Here is a 19,227-nt window from a genome sequence, read left to right as displayed (position 1 = left end):
TCTGAGGGTTCTAGAGGGGAGGGGATTAGGGGGATGGGTCAGCCTGGTGATGGGTATTAAAGAGGGCACGTATTAAATGGAGCACTGGGTGTTATATGCAAACAATGAATCATGGAACACTACATCAAAAACTAATGATGTAATGTATGGTGATTAACATAACATAATAAAATAAAATTAAAAAAAAAATGGAGCACTCTGGAAGAAAAAGAGAATCTAGCAAAGGAGGTTGAGGTGGGAGAAAACCCAGATGGCTGTGGGATCCCAGAATCGAAGAGGGGCAAGTATTTAAGGATGAGGACTTGCTCAGCTTACGCCCAGTGTTGCTAGGAGTTTGAATAAGATGAATCCAGAGACGAGACCATGGGATTTGACAACACGGAAGTCATTGTTGACCTTGACAAGAGCAACCTACCTTGTGGAGTGAGGGGGATGGAAGCCTGGTTGGATTGGGTCGAGGGGAGAACTGGAATTGTGGAAGAGTACATAAAATACTATAAATGTAGAGGTACTTTGAAAAAAGTAAAAATATTTTACAAATGCAAGCGGCATTGTTATTTTGTCACCAGAGATTTTATGGAAGTTCAAAACATTGAATAAACATACCTATGCCCATAGAGGTCCTGCAGAACCAAGGAGCTGTTTACCCAGGCAAAAATGTTGTCATGAGAAACCACAAGTAAGACTTCAAGATAACTACAGGAAAACAGCGTTGATAAGAAAGCCAGGGTGATCTCAGAAATGTTGTCTCAGCTCACCAAGCCAACCCTGTGCCAACCTCTGGAGCCCAACCAGAATAAGAATGGCGGTAACTTTTAGAAAAAGCTGTATCCGTAATGTTTACTGACTCTTTCATTAATTCATCTTGCAAAGGTTGCCAGCCACTCTCTCCATGCACTGGGCATACTGTTGGCAAGACTGGGAAATCAGTGTGGTTTGTCTTCCTCGCCACAAGATTCCCTCTTCTTCACCACCCGGGCCACGCCTCTTCCCATAAATGCTCCCTGCCCTTCTCTTCACCTTGCGTCTCACCAGTAGACAACTGTATGTTTTGTTTGCAAGGCTGGTAGATGGGTCTAAGCACTGGTGCTCTGGAGAGTTAGAATCTCTGGGACCGTAGTTGATGAGATGCAGGTCTTTTTCTCTAGGGCTACCGAGAAAAGACACATTCCTGCCTTTATGCAGTTACCTGGAATATCCTTTACTCCATCTCCATCAACTGTACCCCACACATCCCTCAAGACTCAGATTCTTTGGCATCTTCTCCTCTGTCACCTTCTCTCCCGCTTCTCATGATTAGAATTGTTCTCTTTGTCTTCTGTGCTCCCCCCCTTTTTTTAAGGAAGAACACTGAGTCAATGGTTCAATGTTAATATGAGTTGATTTTATTGATTTTGTCCTGGCAGTCAATTAATTACAAAGACAGGCATCGTGCTTTTGTGTTCTTGTCCCTGACTTAAAGACTCAGGTGTGACTCATGCAAAAGCTGATGTCAGCAAGACCCTCGATCTCTGAGGATGCTGTAAGTGATATCATAATGATTATTAGATTTACCACTGCTGTTGCCACCTCATGAAGGAAATTTTATCTCAAAAAACTCAGTTGCAAAATTATGCATTTGCCATGTAAGCTAAGGTGGACTTCCTGTTGTGCTACCTCCATGGAATTTTACAAAGCAGCTGTGAGTGTGAGTTTCATTTGGAAATTATTTCTTACACTCCATTCTTCTCCTTCTCTTCTCCTTTCTTCTTTTTTTCCTCCTCCCCTCCTTCTCCTTGTCCTCCTTCTCTACCACATACTCAGTTGCCAGTTATAGTAGTGAATAGGAATCTTCTTGTTCAGGGACGCCTGGGTGGCTCAGTCAGTTGAGTGTCTGCTTTTGGCTCAGGTCATGATCCCAGGGTCCTGGGATCAAGTTCCGCATTGGGCTCCTTGCTCAGTGGGGGGCCTGCTTCTCCTTCTGCCTGCCCTTCTCTCTCTCTCTCTCACTGACAAATAAATAAATTGAATTTTAAAAAAAGAATCTTCTTGTCCCTAGATTCAAAATATGATCCATAAAGATGCTTTCTTTTTTTTCAATCTAGTAGTATGTTCTAATGAATATCAAGTATTGGTTAGGACAAAGGGGGACTCTCCTGTTTTAGGCTCTATGCAAGCCTTTGAATCAGGACTTTAGGAAAAGCATGTTCTCTCAGACAGTTGAATTGCTTTGTCCTGAATTGACTCAGGACAACCTGAACACTAGTCTCGACTCTGCCATGAGCCATCTGTGTATCCTTGGGCCACTTTGACTCTCTGTGTTTTGGGTTCCTCATATTTAAGATGGAGAGCCTTCTATTTCCCCAACTTTGTAACAAAGGCAGGGAGAGCTGTTGTGTCTCAGTATCCAAGGCCTTTGGGAAAGCTGGGTATTCACATGCACAATGTGAACTTGTCTACATTTGGGAGCCAGTAAAATGTAGGGAGGGATCACACAAGAAACCTGATGCTGAACAGCTGGATTGCAAAATGAATGTTTTCGAAGCCAGCCACACCATTGTAAGTTTGTCAGAAGCGTCGAGGGCTTTGCCTCTCTTAGAAGCTCCCCAAAGGAGGGGTTATCCAAAGGCTTTTCCCAAAGCCTGGGTGGGGGCAAAAAGGCTTGGGGTTGGAGGAGGGTGGGTCATTGTAACAGCAACCCCCAGAGCAATCTGTGAGGGCTTTGTTGTCCTACAATAGGATATCATGGCGTGTCACTGCAATGACTGCTTTTGAGCTTTTGGTTTTTGTTTTTGGGAAGCAATTTCCACAAGCACCTCCAAAATGAATGTTCTGGTGCCTTTTGGGGGCAGGGTTGATGTTTGAAGTGTTTGCTCAATTCTTTTCATGGCTAGTAGTTGGTTGAGATTTTCTAGTTCTTTTTGAGCCAATCTCCTTATTTACATTTTCCTTTAAAATCATTCATTTCATCTAAATTTTCGAACGAATTAGTATATTTATGCAGAGAAGGACTTCTGAATGCATAATCATTATTCTTTTCTTATTCCTAAATTTGTGTATTTGTGTTACCTTTCAAAACCTTTCAATGCTAGTTTCTGTTGTCTGCCAAGATTAATTTCTTTTTTGTTCCTACTTTTCTGCCTTTGCATATCCTTACAAAAAGCCTCCTTCTTATTTCCTTTACATTTGGTTGAGGAAAAAACAGCCCTCGCTAAATTCTCACTATGTGATAAGTGCTCTACCAGGAACCATGGGGAGATACAGAGAGAGATAAACTTGGTTGTTACATTCAGGAAACCTGGGAAGGACGAGGGGAATACTCATGAGAATACAGGCAGGGCTTGAGACAAAGTGCTACATCCTAGAGGCCACTACCGGAGGGACACCCAAGGATGAGGCTTCCCTAAACCCATGACCAAAATGAAAGTCAGGGCCAGGGCCAACCTCGAACATGGGGACTTGGCAGGGTCAAGGAGGCACCAGGGGGCAAACAATTCAGAGACACACAATGTATCAGAGTTAGGGGCTCCAGATTTTCTTGAGCCAAGGTCCAAGATATCTGTGGGAGTCCGCAGCAGGGTGCAGAGCCGTGTAGCCTCTGTCATTGGATTTGCCACCAGGACAATATGGAGGATGCTGATTGAACTAACAGTGCCAGTCAGTGACTGCATGATTTGGATGTGGTACTAAGAAGTTCCCACAGCACCTACAGATACTCCTATCCTAGCATTCATGACACGACATTGAGATGCTACATCCTAGCATTCAAGACACTCTATTGAGTATCTCACACCATCAGATTGTGAGGCCCCTGAAGTCACGGACTGAGTCTTACACATCTGCGTCTTCCCAGTGCCTGAACTATGCATGAGTGCTTTGTATTACTGCATGGCCCAAAGCACAGGCTTTGGAGTCAGATTGATCTGCTTTTGTTTGGCTTCATTACTCTCCACCTGAGTCATTCACGTATTGTCTCTGGGCCTCAGTTTTCTCATCTGTGAAACAGTGATGACAATAATATCAACCTCTAGAATTTGGGGTGAGAGTAAAATGAGATGAAAGATTTGGAAGTACTTAGCAGAGTGCCTGTGATAGAATAAGCATTCAATTAGTGGTGTAGCTCTCATTGCCATGACGTGATCGTGGGATGAATGGGTGAGGGACAAGTGGGCTGAAGAGAGATGTTGGCCTGTTTGATGAGGTCAGGACACAGGGCTGGGAAGAGGTTTAATAGGAGCAACACTGGCAGTCCCCCAAGTCCCCCTCCCTTATCTTGGCATCTCCTGGATGATTGGGAGGCCGAGACAATGGGGATAATCTTTAAGCATCTCTCACTTTGTGTTAATCTTGTAATCATCTTGGCTGGGTGGGCGAGGATTGAATAGACCCTGGGTGGGGGGTGATGTTATTAATATAAACATTTTTTCAAATGTGAAATATTGCTCTTTGCACCCAGAAAGCTGTTATTAGTTTGTGAGCAGTGTGCCTTTGGAAAGCCATTGCTGGCAGCTTGAATGGGTAGCTTAGAACAATTAGAAGCTTTGAACACTTTCAAGCTAAGGATTGGGATAAGAATGTTCTGACTCTATGGTTTCTCCTGGGATTTCCCTGGTGTGCTGGACTAATTATCAGATGTAATTAGGAAGCTGAGAAGTGGGGAGACTGCAGGGAGCAACATACTTTCCCAGGGACCCTCATTTCTTTGTGCAGAAAATGGGTTAGGGAGACTATCTCTCTGTTGTGGAGGAGCTGCAATGCATAGGGCACTAGAGGGCAGGAAGGATCCTGGGAACATGGCTTTACCAGCAGAGCCCCAAGCCTATGGGGACTCATTGCTCTTGATTAAGTTTTAAGTGGTCAGGACAGTTCCCCCCCTTGTTCTTGAGGGAAGAATGGCATTCTGGGCTACTTCCACGTTCTTGGTCCATTTTTAGCAAAAGTCCAATTTCCTGGGTCCAAATCAATAAGGAACTGGTGCCCTTCTTTCAAAACTCATGAAAATGAAGAGAGGAACTTCCACATCTTGGTCAGCCACAGAGTCTATCTATTGTGGCTGCAGAAGATCTTTCTCATCTGTCTTGGCTTGCACTTTTGGCCCCAGAGTTGGGCTAGGAGCACTATGTCTTTAAAGCTCTGAGAAAAGGTAACATTTGCAGGGCCATCTGCTTGTGAACTTTTTTGTTTTTGTTTTTTTTAAGATTTTATTTATTTTTTTTGACAGAGAGAGAGCACAATTAGGCAGAGAGACAGGCAGAGGGAGAGGGAGAAGCAGGCTCCCCGCTGAGCAGGGAGCCTGACATGGGGCTCGATCCCAGGACCCTGGGATCATGACCCAAGCTGAAGGCAGCCACTTAACCAACTGAGCCACCCAGGCACCCCTGCTTGTGAACTTTTATTCCAAGCAGAGACATTCCCTTTGGACATGGTCTTGAAGTTCTTCTTCTTTTTTTTTTTTAAATGGAGAGAGCATGAGTGGGGAAGGACAGAGGGAGAGGGAGAGAGAATCTTAAGCAGGCTCCACGCCCAGCACAGAGCCCGACACAAGGCTCAGTCTCATGACCCTGAGATCATGACCTGAGCCAAAACCAAGAATCGGACGCTTAACCGACTGAGCCACGGAGGTGCCCTGGTCTTGAAGTTATTCTTAATGCAATGGAAACAAGATTACCACACATGAAACATGGAAAGACAGTGGTATTCCTTTGTATCTTTACTCACTGGGGGCTGTGATGCAGACCATAAACCTGGTAATTTGAAAAATGGAGATCCCTGGGGGCTAAGGATGATGGCCCAGATGTGAAGCTTTTCCCGCCTGTCAACATGATATTAAGTTTATTGTCACAAGATAATCACATGTCAATCCAATGTCTCTGCTCTCTCCACAGGTAACCTGTCTCCATGATTTCTTTGGTGATGATGATGTGTTTATTGCCTGTGGTCCTGAAAAATTTCGCTATGCTCAGGATGACTTTTCTCTGGATGAAAATGGTAAGTGCAACCACTGGACTTTATTGCTCCATTGTTCACCCTCCTTCTATCCCTTAGGATTTTCATGGGTTCATATGGCCTAGAGAACATCCATGCATGGACCCTCAAGGGCAAATATTGTTAGTCTTTCTCCTGTATGTTTGGATATGTGAGTCACGAAGTGAAAGGTTGACTGAATGTCCCAGATTCCCAGCCTCCAAACTCAATAAAACTCACTCTCTGCCCCAATAGTGACCATATTTCTCGAACTACATAATGTGTTACATGGGCTGACAGGTGCAATCAAACTATAGGAAGGAACATTTGGAGTCAGAACTTGGATATTATATGTATACTTTTTTTCTAGTCAACATCCTCCAGCGACTTGGCTCATGTTGATGGTTCCATTTTAGAAAGATTTTCCACTGTGTTCTTAGTGTCAAATCTTTCCCCTCTTCCCACTTTCTGGCCTGCTTCCCCATTCCTCCTGCTTTGTGACTCAAGATTCCAGAGGCTGTTAATCTCAGGAAGGAGGTAAACATCTGCCCACTTCCCTTTGCTTGAATCCAAGTTCCATGTAGAAGTTAATGGTGAATTAGCTCATACAGTGACAAGGTTAGGATATGATCTTGATGCGAAGACACATTCAAAACATCTTTCCCGATTATGAGGGGTAACGTGTGAGAAAAACAAACCAAGTTGTATTAATATAGACTTTATGAACCGCTCGAGTGACAAGAACCCTAACAGAGGTGGCATTTCTGCTGTGTTCACTTTGAGAAGAGACAAATGGCCATAGAATAGCTGAGCAAATCCCAGGCTATCTCCAATTTCCTATACCTTCTACATCTCCAGCTCTGGACAGTGATCACTGAAGTTCATCAGTCAAAACAAGAAGTTAAATAAACAAAAATGAGCTTTCTGCTTAACTCAGTTTCCCCAAAAAACTCAGTTTACTAGAAAGGATCCCCTAATCTTTCTGGGTAATTGATATTTCAATATATCTTTAAGTAGGAGGTGACAAGGAAGTGTCCAAAGAAAAGACTGCCCTCTACCTAGCCATGTGGTTCCACGTTGAGCATCACGGCACAAGGTTGGAAAACCTACAGTGGAAAGAGCACTAGATTTGGACTTCAGAGACTTGGTTGCTAGTCCTAGCTCTGCTATTTTCTTGCTTTGTGGCCCTAAGCAAGAGGCTTACACTCTTTGTAGCCTCACCAGCAAAGTGAGTATGATAATTCTCCTAATGCGTTAGCGCAATCAGTGCCCCCAAATTACCACAGTAGGGATGCTGAGTGACCTGCATAGAAAGGTGCCCCGAGCGTGGCAGACTGAGGTTGAGGCAAGTAGCAGAAACATTTGGCGGACGCCTCTACACACCCAAGAGCTTTCTATAAGCTCTGAGCGACAGAGTCACTGCTGGCTCATTTATTCATTAAACCAGCATTGGGATTTATGATCATGCATTTTGAAAATAAAAAAGAGCTCTACAAATGCGTGATGGCAGCGGCGGCGGTCGTGGTGATAGTGCCTATTTATAAAGTGACATGACTTACAATACATGGCATGTAATGAACAGTAAATGGTAACTCCCTCTTCTTCCTTTAAATTACTCATGAATGTTTCATCTGTGTGGCTGCAGCCTCTGAGCTGTCAATCTCTTCTCCAAGGAAATTAATTAATTATGTCAACAGGTGCTATTCTGAGACGTGGCTGGGGCGCCCACAAATGATCAAGTTGACTATTTAATAACCCACCCAACCTGCTTTTCAACTCCTTCCCTTGTTTCCATAATCCAGGGATTTAAACACCTGGCTTGGCCCAGATGACTTTTTGAAAGTTTCTCCCATGCCTCCCCCCCTTCAGAGCCGTCATTCCTACAAACAATGAGGACCACCTTGTAGTCCTGAGCCATTGGGTACTTTGGCCTGTGGTGGTTATTCCAGTTTCCAGAAGTTGGTAACATGCCAAAGGCTCGTTTCTCCCGTGGCTTTACTGAGCTGTCTGTTCTCTTCTACCAGAATGCCGAGTCATGAAGGGAAACCCATCGGCCACAGCTGGCCCAAAGGCATCTCCAACTCCTCAGAAGAGTTCAGCTAAGAGCCCCGGCCCTATGCGCCGGAGCAAGTCTCCAGCTGACTCAGGTAACGACCAAGATGGTGAGTGCTCTTCTCCTAACTGTGCACGCTGACTTCACTGACAGAGGCCCACACCCTCTGCATGCAGGGGAATGAGTTCCTCGTGACCACCGCTGTGTCTCCATGACACCAGTTCTCTCAGTTCAGGGACTGAACAGCCAAACTTGTTTGGAGTCATGGAGACACGGCTGCAACCCCTGGTTCTACTCAGACGGACGCAGACCAGAACTCTGGCCTCTTTGCCATGCTTGCCGTAATGCTTATTGTCATGTTTGTTCTCATAGTCTTCATCTTCCATGTCATCCAGCAAAAGCGTAGTCAAGGACATAATCAAGTCAAGCATAAATGTGAAATAGAAATCAAAATCGGAAACAAAAATGTAAAAAAAAAACCTGCCACCCCAAAGTGTCAACAGAGTTGATGTGCTTGAGCTTCAGATTTGACTTTGAACTTTTTAGAAGTCAAAACAAAAAGAGAAACGAGATAATTTGCATCATTCCCACAACGAGAAATATATATATATAGGCCAGGTTCTGAAAGGAAACACAGAGATTTGTCACACAGGATTTTAATTAGTGGATAGTGAGTGATCAAAAAAAAAAAAAAATGTGGTCTGTGGATCCCTGCCAATGCATGAACTATTTATCAGTCTGTGACAAGATTAGAAACTTGTGCCAAATGCAAATTATGCCACTAAGCAAACATTTACTTCAGCTGACTCTTTTTTCCTAGCACGATTTTTTTGATAAAGGCAGCAGTGTGTTCTTTTAAGTTCTGGTGCAAAAGCTTGCACCCGCAGTTTGAGTGACACTGATCTGAAAGGCAGAAGGCCACAGAAGTTCAAGTTTAGAAGCTTACTAGAGTCAGGCACAGACAGTGTGAGTTCTTCATGGGAAGGAAATTGTGTGGTCCGGGAGACTCCCATTCGTCGTCCCGAGGCTCAGGGCTCACCCTGAGAATTCTTCTAGCCTGGGAGTCTGGGAGCTTTGGGGCAGAGAGCACAAACGCTCTTTATCTCTTCTTCGGTTTGAGGCAGCTCGAGCAGCCTGCTGGCTTTGAAATGCTCGTGGCCTAGAAAAACAGCCTGTCCTCCCGGCCTCACACTGCCAGGAGCATGCACATCACCAGCCATGTTTTTTTTTCTTGGGCAGAAGGAACTAAAATGGTGAAGAGGCAGCTCGAGCTTTTCATACTTCCATGTCTTTGCTCACCCCATTTCCCTGCACCTGGAATGCCATCCCTTGAGCCTACCACTCCTCTCTGCTTGAAAATGTCTGTTCATCCTTCAACACCTCAAATAGAAATACGTTCATTTTCTGCAATATCATAGCATGTTCTTCCTGTATCTGGGGTAATATTCACCACAGTGTGTTGTAAAGTCTGTATTTACCTGTCTACTTCCCCCACTAAATACTGGGCCCCTCAAGGGCAAGACATCATGTTCGTTTTGTATCCTCAGTGCTGAGCACAGTGCCTGGGTCCTAGTCGATGCTCAAATAATGTTTGTGAGTGAACAGATGCGTAAGAGCGCCTATTTCACCCAGCATGGTGCTAGAGACTTAGTTAGCACTTAGGGAATATTTGCTAAAGGAACAAAAGTGCATGTGTTTGGTGATATTTTGGTGAAATGTACAAAACAGCACATGCCTCTATCTAAGCAAATTTATATTGCTCACACTATAAAGACCTAGGTTTTAACACCTGGGTTAAAAACGAAATTATTTGTACGAATTCCAGGCAGGGCCTTGCAAAAAAAATAATGGACTTTAAACACTTGATCAAGATTCATAAAATCTGGCAATAATTAGCCAGTCATTTTTTTTTTTTTTCAGAAATATCACTGACCATTTCTGGGATTTCTAATCTACATTACTTATCTCTTGCTATGAAGCAAATTACCCCCAAACTTAGTGGCTTAAAACAACAAATATTTATTATTTTATCATTTCTGTGGGTTAGGAATTTTGGATTGCTTAGCTCTGTGGTTCTTTCTGGTTCAGGATCTCTCATACAGGTGAGGTCAAAGTGTCGGTAGGGGCCACAGTCATCTGAAGGTTCAGCTGGGACTGTAGGGTCCACTTCCAAGACGGCTGTCAGCAGGATCTTCTTCCAGAGAGTGATTCAGGAGAGTGAACAAGGAAGAAGATGTAGTGTGTTTTTTGATCTAGTTTCCTAAGCCACATACTGTCACTTGGGTTTTAGTCTATTCATCAGAAGCAGTCATTAAGTCCAGTCCACATTCAAGGAAAGAGGAATCAGTCTTCACCTCTTGAGGGGAGGTGGACCTGTTTTTAGACTGCCAAGAATTTGTGGACCTGTTTTTAAACCAGCACATAACCTATTAGTTAAAAATGCTGAGGTGGCAGCAGCTTGAAGTCAATAGATTCTCTGCGGACTGTATCCAGGTGGGTTATCCAGCACATGTGAACACAACCACCTGTAATTAAACACGGCTTAAACATATGTCAAATTATTGATCACCAGCATGCTAACCACAGAATTTCCCTTCTAGAAACTCTGCACCTCACTAACCCTAAGATATTAGAGACAAAGAAGGAATACATTAGGACTAGATGAATACTTGTCAAATTAAAAGGAGTTATAATAGATCCCAACCCAGGCAAAGGCAGGCAAGAGCTGCTTTTGCTCCTTCAGAACTCCCTTGCTAAAAAGAAGGAATGAGGATAGATTCACACACACAAGATAAAAAGAGTAACCAATTTGAGACGGGGAAAGGGGACTTGACTTGGCAGATATCAGAACCACAAACAGCCCTTGCTCCCTACCAGAAACAAATCTAAAGTGGTGTTCTCATGAGGGAGATTGTAAATCTTTATTTCAGATAGTGCATGAACATAAATGAAGCCAAACTCTAGTCTGGCCAGCCTTAATGGCAATTTCCAGAATGTTTGAGCTCATCGCAGATGATGTGTCTGTATCTTCCGCATGATTTCAGCCCCAAAGCGTAAGAGGATCTATGTGACATGACCTTGTCATTCCATGGCAGTTTAGAGCCATGTCTAGGCCATCCACTTAGTGAACATTTCACAGGGGCAAAGCTGATCTCAGGCAAAACAGTACTTTAGGTAAGGTTTGGATTTGACATACCCATTTTCCCCTTCCTACCTCCATGTCACTCAGGACCATTCCAAGCTGGGAAGGGGAGGGGGCTAGGATATGGACAAGGAGAGGGAGTCATCTGTGTGGGAAGGCCCAGTAACACCATTTCCCAGCTTTTGACTTGGGACAAGTTTCTTACCATGTCTAAGACATGGTTTCCATTTTGGTTAAGACAGAATTCGCATGTCTACGAGGTAAAAACCATTTTCCAATATTATCAGTTTTTTCCAATTTACAGAGTTGTACAATAGCTTCCACGGAATAAGAATTGGATAGCCAGAAGGATGAGCTATAGACAATACATAATTTTGCATCAGCAAGTGTAAGGTTTTTCTGAGCTCTCAGCAAGGGACGCAGGTTAATACACATTTAACCAAAGAATAATGGTGTGGAGTGGGGCTGAAATTCTTTGTTCTTTTCTAGAACATGGCAGTGCCGCCCTGTTTCCATCCTGGGTTAGTCTGTCTTGGATCTGGGACTTGTGGGATGGATTCACATTTTTTTCATTCAACCTGAGTAACTCAAGGTTGAGGAAGATAGGCCATTTCCAGGGAATTTTAACTACCTTCCTTTGAAGGCAAACGACAGCCAAAAATGTTCCTCTGCAGCAGGGATTCAAACCAAACGAAACATTGGCTCAGTTCAGGTTCAGCTAAAGGAATGTTTTGATGTTCTAGTTCACTAGAAAATATATAAGTTTGATTCTGGTTTGAACAAGTTTGCTAGATTTTCAAATATTTTTTAAAAAGAACAGAGCAATGGAGTTGGGAAAAAGCAAATATTTATTTAAAGCTATAAAATAAAACAAATCTTTCAGAGGAGGGTACTAGTGAATGAATAAGAGAAATGAGCCAATTAGACATCCATCCATATATATATGTGTACATTTGATCCAATTCATGGTTCAGTTAATATCTGGGTTCAGTTTGCCTTGAGGTTTAGTAAATTGATGCGATCTGGTCTGTAATTTGCGTCATAATTTGATTCCTTGGTCCTTAAGTTGCCTTTTTTTCTGTTCTTCCCATGAATAAATCAAACTCTGTATACTTTATTCCCTTTGAGTTCAATCCCCACTCCTGCCAATACTGAGGGCGCCCCAAATGGAATGTCTGTTGTTAAGCCCTACACGTAAGTTAAGGAAGGATTCGGTTGTCTATATAATATTGCTAGAAGGAGTTCTCATTCTCGCTGGGCAGAGCTGATGGACTCTTAGAATCCAAGTCCCATTAGCCATGTCTGCCTTTAAAGTAGGACAGGGAACTGTGGTAAGTAGATCAAATCTGAGCCCAGAGGTCTCCTATGGGGGGTTTGAAGAAAGCTTGTATAGTGCCCCCATTTTGATTAACCCAGGACTTGCCATTTTGATGGGCAAAAAGGCAAGCCTGGCCTGAGAGCTGCAGGAAGACCTTTCTGACGCTGTCTCTTGCTGTTTCCATTTCATCCATGAATGTGTTAACTTTCCCTTTTCTGCAACTACCCCCAATTGAATTGAATTGAATTAAAAGGACAAAGTAGCTAGTTGCTGGGAAGGAATCTTTTCTTTTTCTTTCTTTCTTTCTTTCTTTTTTTCTTTCTTCCTTCCTTCCTTCCTTTTTTTTTTTTTTTTTCCCTAAAGGAACCTCCAAGGAAGCTAATTACCCACCCTGGTAGGCTGAGAGAATTGTAATGTGATAATTAGTCCACTGTTGTTCAGCAGTAAGTCATTGTTGTAGCAACTCAATATTCCCCACCCTCCTTCCCCCAACCTATGCATACCTAGTCCTGAAAGTCAAATCTTCCCTGTTCCCAAAGCCCTGAGGAAGAATGGATTCGCTACCAAAATATACAGCTTTTGTAAGGGGAGGTCAAGGGACACAAAACAGCGGTGTGGGGTGGTGTCCAGGGGAGAATTGTATCCAGGAGTATTTCTTTTCTGAACCCAGCAGGCAGCTTTAAGTTGCCTAAGGAGGGACCTAGCCATTCTGCCCTTCCTGAACGTGGCTGTCTGGACCAGCTCTGTCCAGTAGAAATATAATGTGAGCCTTGTAGATCATTTTCAATTTTCTAATAGCCACAGTTAAAAAAGGCCAAAGAAACAGGTGAAATCCGTTTTGATAATATGTTTTACTCAACTCAATATATCCAAAATATTATCATTTTGACATGCAATCGAAGTAAAAGAATTCTAAGGAGGTATTTTCCATTCTTTGAAATCGGGTTGTATCTCTCACTGAGAGCACGTCTCAATTCTGGCTAGCCCCGCTTCAGATGCTCAAAGGCAACATGTGACTAGTGGCTAGTGCTCTAGACAGCACAATAACTTTCCTCTCTGTCTAAGAGAGGTTCAAGATAACCATCTTCGACGTAGATGAGATGCTGTGCACTTTGCAAAATACTTCCAAATCCGTCACCTCAGCTGTCACACGCATAATAGCACCATGAACGAGGCTGGGAAAGGAAAATCATCCAATTTTTGTTCTTTTAGACTGGAGCACTAAGAGGGAAAGAGGTTCAGTATCTTGCAGTCTTCTCAATGCCGTGCAACTATTTGGTACCCAGGAGCTAGAGCCCAGCTGTCTTGACTTCCAGGCAGGCAAGGCTTGTGCTGTCCTTAAGGCAAGGTGTGGAAGCTCCAGAGTGGTAAATCGAAAGTTCTCTGTTGTCTGGTCTTTGCTTCTCTGCTTCTTTCCACCTTCCCTCACCTCCAGGCAAGGGATGTGGGGAGGCTGGGGAGTGGAGTGGCCTCGGAGTCATTCTCTTTGTGCTGCAGTGAGTACAGCTGTGAGGAATTAGGCCCCTCTGTTTCCAGTGCCCAGTCCTACACGTGCCATCGGCTCTCCTACTGTCACTCCAAGGGTAAGTGGTGCCCTTGGCAAAGCTGTGGGAAGAGAAAAGCATCCATTGCCCCTCGCCCATTCTGATTCTTTCTAAAGCCACAGCTCATGTCTAGTTTCAGTGGAAGAACTGCCCTACATCTAAGGCAACATTTCCGTCATCATTGGAGAACCACTTAGGAAATTGTTGAAGCAAGCAATGTAATGGTGGCCACTGAGCACGCTGTGGGGCATGGGATGTGGTGGTGTTGACCCATCTCCCTGTAATAGGGGTCCTGTCAACCTGCTGCAGTCTGAGACTTGTGTTTAAATATAATTGAATCTCTAGGGTTTTGGTGGGACACCTAGTAGTGCTAGGTGCTACGGGGAAAAGGAATAAGATGAATTCCCTGTCACTAAGAATTGGAGAACCAGCAGACATATAAATATGATAAAAAATTTATTTACAAATACTTATATAGTTCTTATTATGTGCCAAGCAACTGTTCTCTCCACCTTATACATATTAACCGATTTAATCTTTACAACAACCTTACGAGGTAGGCACAATTACCCCCATTTTGCAGCTGAAAAAGCTGGAGCATATGAAAGCTAAGTGACCTGCCCAAGACCACACAGCTAATCGGTGGGAGAGCTGGGGTTTGAACCCAAGCTATCTGGCTCCCCAGTCCACAATTCAACCATTGCACCGTGGTGCTAAATAGGAGTTAACAGTAATGGTGTGTTTGAGTGCCCAGTGAATGGGAGATGCGGGCAGTAAGTGCTTAAAGGAAGTCTTCCTGGAAAAACTGGGGCTTGTAGGAGGGTTATATTTCAATTGATAAGGAAATGGAGTATTTCTGGCAGGGAGGGAAAGCATGAACAAAAGATCAGGGGTGGTGATAAATATAGCATATGAGAGTACAGGGAGGTGGCTGTTAAATCTACATCTCCAGCCCCAGCCTTCCTTCCGGATGTTAATCTCATGAATGCCTACCAGACAATCCTACTTAAATGTACCAAATACAATGTGTCTAAAAACCAAAAACATTTCCTCCTCCAACTCCCTGTCTGATGATAGAATAAATTCTATTCTGTTCCCCGGGTCCAGTGTCTTCGCGTCATCTTTGATTCTTCCTGTGCTTTAATCCTTCAAGCCCACCATATGCCGCTGTTGAAGAACCTTTGAAACATCTCCACATCACTCACACGGGAATCCTTACCTTGCCCTCATCACCTGATGCCGGGGTTACTCCGCAGACTCCAAAGTAGCATCTCTGTTTCAAATCTCAGTCCCTTTATGCATTTGGTGTGGTGCCACCATATTTCTCATCCTAAAACACATTTCCACCATGTGACACCACCCCCCTCTGCTGCTGCAGAACCTTCAGTGGCTCCACACTGCATTCGTGGACCACCTCCATGGTAATGGCTGAGAGAGTAAAAAGAGAAATGCAGAGGGCCAAGCACAAGGGCTATGTTTTCAGAAGCACAGCAATAAAATGCAAAAACCAAAAAGCAATGGGCTTCATTCGGAAAAATTTCAATCCTCTAATGCCTGACGTGCTAGCCAAAGAAAGTCCTCAGCCCATAGAGATTGATAAATCATCCCTTGTAGAAGGGGGTTTCCAAACTCGGTGCCTATAGGTTGCGTAGTTACTCATGTCCTTCCATTTCTAGTAGTGGCAATATTAAGAGAAGAAGATGTCATTATGAAGCCCTTTCTGTGCGCTAAGGCACTTAGCTAAGGATATCATGTAGAGTCTGCCATGTAATCCTTAGAACAACAACGACTGAGTTAAACAGTCTTTTCATTCAAATGTTACAGATGGGGCAACTGAGACCTACAGAGGTTGGGGGACACCCGAGGTTACACATCCAGGCTGAGCCAGGATTTAGAACCTTGACTGGTTCCAAAGTATGTGTTCTTTCTACAGATTAAGAGCAGTGCAGTGTTTTCTAGCTTCTACCCCAGGAAAACAGTAGTGAGCATAGGCAACAGGCTCGCTCCGCCACAAACATGTTCTCGGCAAAACCACCTTCAACAAGAAACAAATGTTGTCAGCATTATCAAGTCAGAGAAAACAATCCTGGCACTCCAGCAGCCTCCTTACAGATGTCCTCTTCTTGCGGGACATTGATCTGTGTCAAAATATTGCAAGAATGGGTGTACATGTTTGTTTTGCAAATTCTTCTCTCCTGATTTAGAAGATTCAAAGCTACATGCTGCCCAAGACTCTGTAGGAAATAGATTTAAAATTCCACTTCCGACTCCCGAAGTGATGGTATCTCACAACCTATGACTGAATTTGGCCTGGGAACCAGCCCTCTGATGGGATCCGTGAAGAACTATTCCTGTGCCCTCAGTTCAGGCTTCCCTCTGGTGTGGATGGCTCTGGGGAGAGGGGCACAAGGTTTTCCCCTGAGCAAAAACAATTAGCCAAACCAGTCCAGACACCCATCCCAAGGGTGTCTTTGGAATGAATGTGTAAAAACCACAGGCTCTGTCTCTTGGCCTTGTTCTGAAGTAAGTTAAACCACCTTGGTTCTACTTGGATGGCCTTCCAGAAAAACTCCCTGTATATGTAGGGAGAAAACAGGGTGTGTTTGAACTGGAATGAAGGAACATTTAGAGCATCTCAATATGAGGAAAAATGAGGAAGTGGCTGAATTATATATTGAGATCTCCCTCTGCAAGGCATTAGGGAATGAGAGAAGACAAGACAGAGAACCAATCACTGTAAGGTCACGGTGGGAGGCATGTGATGTGCAAATCCCAGAGGTCACCATCCATTGAAGAGAAGCAATTTTTACCCTTTCAGCAAGTCCTACTCTCTCTGAACCTCTATATTCTTGTGATTAAAAGGAGACCACTAATTGCTGGCCATCATTTCTTGGGGTTATCAGGAGAACTCATATATGGTAAAATGGTTTGAAAACAATTGTAGAAATACAACTGCAATTGTTAAGATGGCTCTCAAATTATTGCCATGGCTTTTTTTTTTTTTTTTTAGACTGGGGTTATTTTTAGTGAGCAATATTTCAAAACAGACATCCAACCAAAACCAATAGGCTTGGGATTAGAATGGGAGGAAAAGCCGGAGCTAAGTGAATGAGCATTATCAATTTGGTCTCCTGGCAAAGGTTGGGTAAAAACGAGATGCCAAACCCTCCCCTTCCCTTTCTGTGCCATTCTGGCCATCCAAACTTGAACCCATAAAGTATAATGACTTGTCTAACTTGCTGCCCAGACAGTTCTATGATTTCCACACCTGGGACTACTTACACCCACCTTACGTGCCACTGCATCCCAATTTCCAGGGATCAGTCCAGCCTCCAGACAAGGGAATCCATAGTCTAGGAGCTCAGCATCAACTCTGTTTGGCTGGTGACCATACTCTGTCCTTGGTTGCCCATGCCAGAAATTGGACTCTCTCCTTGTTCTTCGGGAACTGACTCAACCTGTCTTATTCCTCACTCCTGGGAACCCATTTCCCCCCATGCATGTAAATCCCTGTGAATAGGTATGTCAGCCTAGTTACCTTACCAGCCATTTTTTTGTTTGGGTTAGTCTTGCTCCATTCTGACAGAGCCAAGGATTTGAAGATGAGCACTGGGGCAAGGGCAGGCATAATGATTCAGAGAAGCTAGGGAGCCAAGACTGTGTGCCGAGCCAAGCTTGGCCATTGTGCTGCATAGCTGAAAGGAGTAATGGATACCATCTTCCCAGAAAGCTCTGTGGTGTGTGATGGAAGTTACATGCCATGCTGGCTGCTCTGTCTGCTACTGTTTCATGACACTGTCTATGATCCCCAGTTTGGTGAATAAAAGAAGGTTCTTGCTAAATACTTTCTAATCTAAACTAGGTAAGTGGAATACAAGTCCAGTAGATGTGTGTAAGTTCTGACGTCTACTTCTACCTTGTCCTAGTCCTCTCTCTTTTCTCCACCACAACTTTTCTGCCCGCCTTCCTTCCTCCATCAGAAAGTTGTCCTAGGAAGGAGTCCCAGAAGCAATTCATTAATAAAAGCAAGAATGTTGTAGCAAAAACTGAAAACTAAATGGAACACACATAGGCTTTGGAATCAGACGTGTGTTCAAATCCTGACTTTGCTATCCCCAACTGGAGCAGCCTCTCTTTCCTCATTGGAAATGAAAATACAACTAAAAGAGGCTGTGTTTTGGTTTTTTTTTTGGGGGGGGGGGTGCATGCAGAATGAGTGCCTGATCTATCAGACACTGAAGAAGCACTAATTATTACCTTGGGTTTTATTGATAAGATTGATAAGATGGCCAAGGAGACTGAGAAGTCCTTGATGTACCTTGTTGTGGAGGGAAAAAACTGCCCGTACAACGAGAAAAAAAGGAATGAAAGGATTTGGACTCTGAGGAAATAAAAGTGGCCACAGTGAGACAGGGCTGTGGTTCTGAGCAGGGAAAGGAGAAAGACAAGTCAAAGGGGGCAAAGTCTCCTTTGGTGCATCCCCAAATGGCAGCTGAGAATTAGAAGCTCAAAGACAGGAGCTGAGGATATTTAGTAAAGAAAAATGAAAGACAATGACGGATGTCAAGCAGTGGTGTTATTTCCAGCCACTCTCACGATGAACTGTCATGGCTGTCCGTGTGGATTGACCAATGTGAGACCACACATAGTTCATCAGACCCTATTTGCAATTTTTTCCTGCTCCTTCTCTTACTTGACATTTATATGAATTGGCTTCAGAATCCATATCAAATGGCACACTCCCAGGTATTTTTTCCCATGTGTGAATGTATTTTTATCTAGTCTGTAAACGTAGGGGCTCCTTCAGCTTGGGAGGACTTGACATCTGCTTGTGCATGTCTACATTCTCTCATGTCTCCATGTCCATCTTTGGGTTTTAGTCCATCAGGAAGTCTGGGCAGGTGTTTGCATTTTCCAACACTGAAATGAGTGGCAGTTAAGGTATTAAAAAACTGATTTTCAAAATGCTTGGTGAATGTGGATGACAAAATAAAGCCTTTTATTACAGATAGCTTAAGATTGACTAGCCGGGGAGTAGCAGAGAGTCAACATAGACACACACAGAGACTAGAGAGAGAGGTAAAATATGATTTAGGTATTACCCCTCAAGTTTTTGAGTTAGAGAGTTTCCGAGGATATTGAGAAAATTACTGGAAGTTGCCCAAGAACCTGTCTGTGCAGGTCTGTGGCCAATCAATAGGTGGAAACTGCCTCACCCACAGACTTG

The 19,227-nt window shown here is 43.7% G+C and overlaps 1 protein-coding gene across 1 annotated transcript in view; it reads left to right on the top strand.

Annotated features, from left to right (window-relative positions):
- Positions 1-15,643, top strand: part of DCX (doublecortin) — a gene marked incomplete at its 5' end in the record, with an annotated part of 82,145 nt that extends 66,502 nt beyond the window's left edge. The window contains 5 exon segments of the mRNA XM_064573614.1: positions 5,865-5,967; positions 7,968-8,105; positions 8,369-8,463; positions 13,255-13,376; positions 15,379-15,643. Of these exon segments, the coding sequence (XP_064429684.1) occupies positions 5,865-5,967; positions 7,968-8,105; positions 8,369-8,463; positions 13,255-13,376; positions 15,379-15,643 (723 nt within the window).
- Positions 15,644-19,227: the final 3,584 nt, after the last annotated feature.

The sequence above is a fragment of the Mirounga angustirostris genome, unplaced genomic scaffold, assembly GCF_029215605.1.
Source record: "Mirounga angustirostris isolate CCGP_5_RB_7025 unplaced genomic scaffold, mMirAng1.0.hap1 SCAF_11, whole genome shotgun sequence".
In the NCBI taxonomy this organism is placed as follows: domain Eukaryota; kingdom Metazoa; phylum Chordata; class Mammalia; order Carnivora; family Phocidae; genus Mirounga; species Mirounga angustirostris.
Note: the sequence above shows the minus strand (reverse complement) of the source record. Positions and strands in the feature narration are given on the sequence as shown.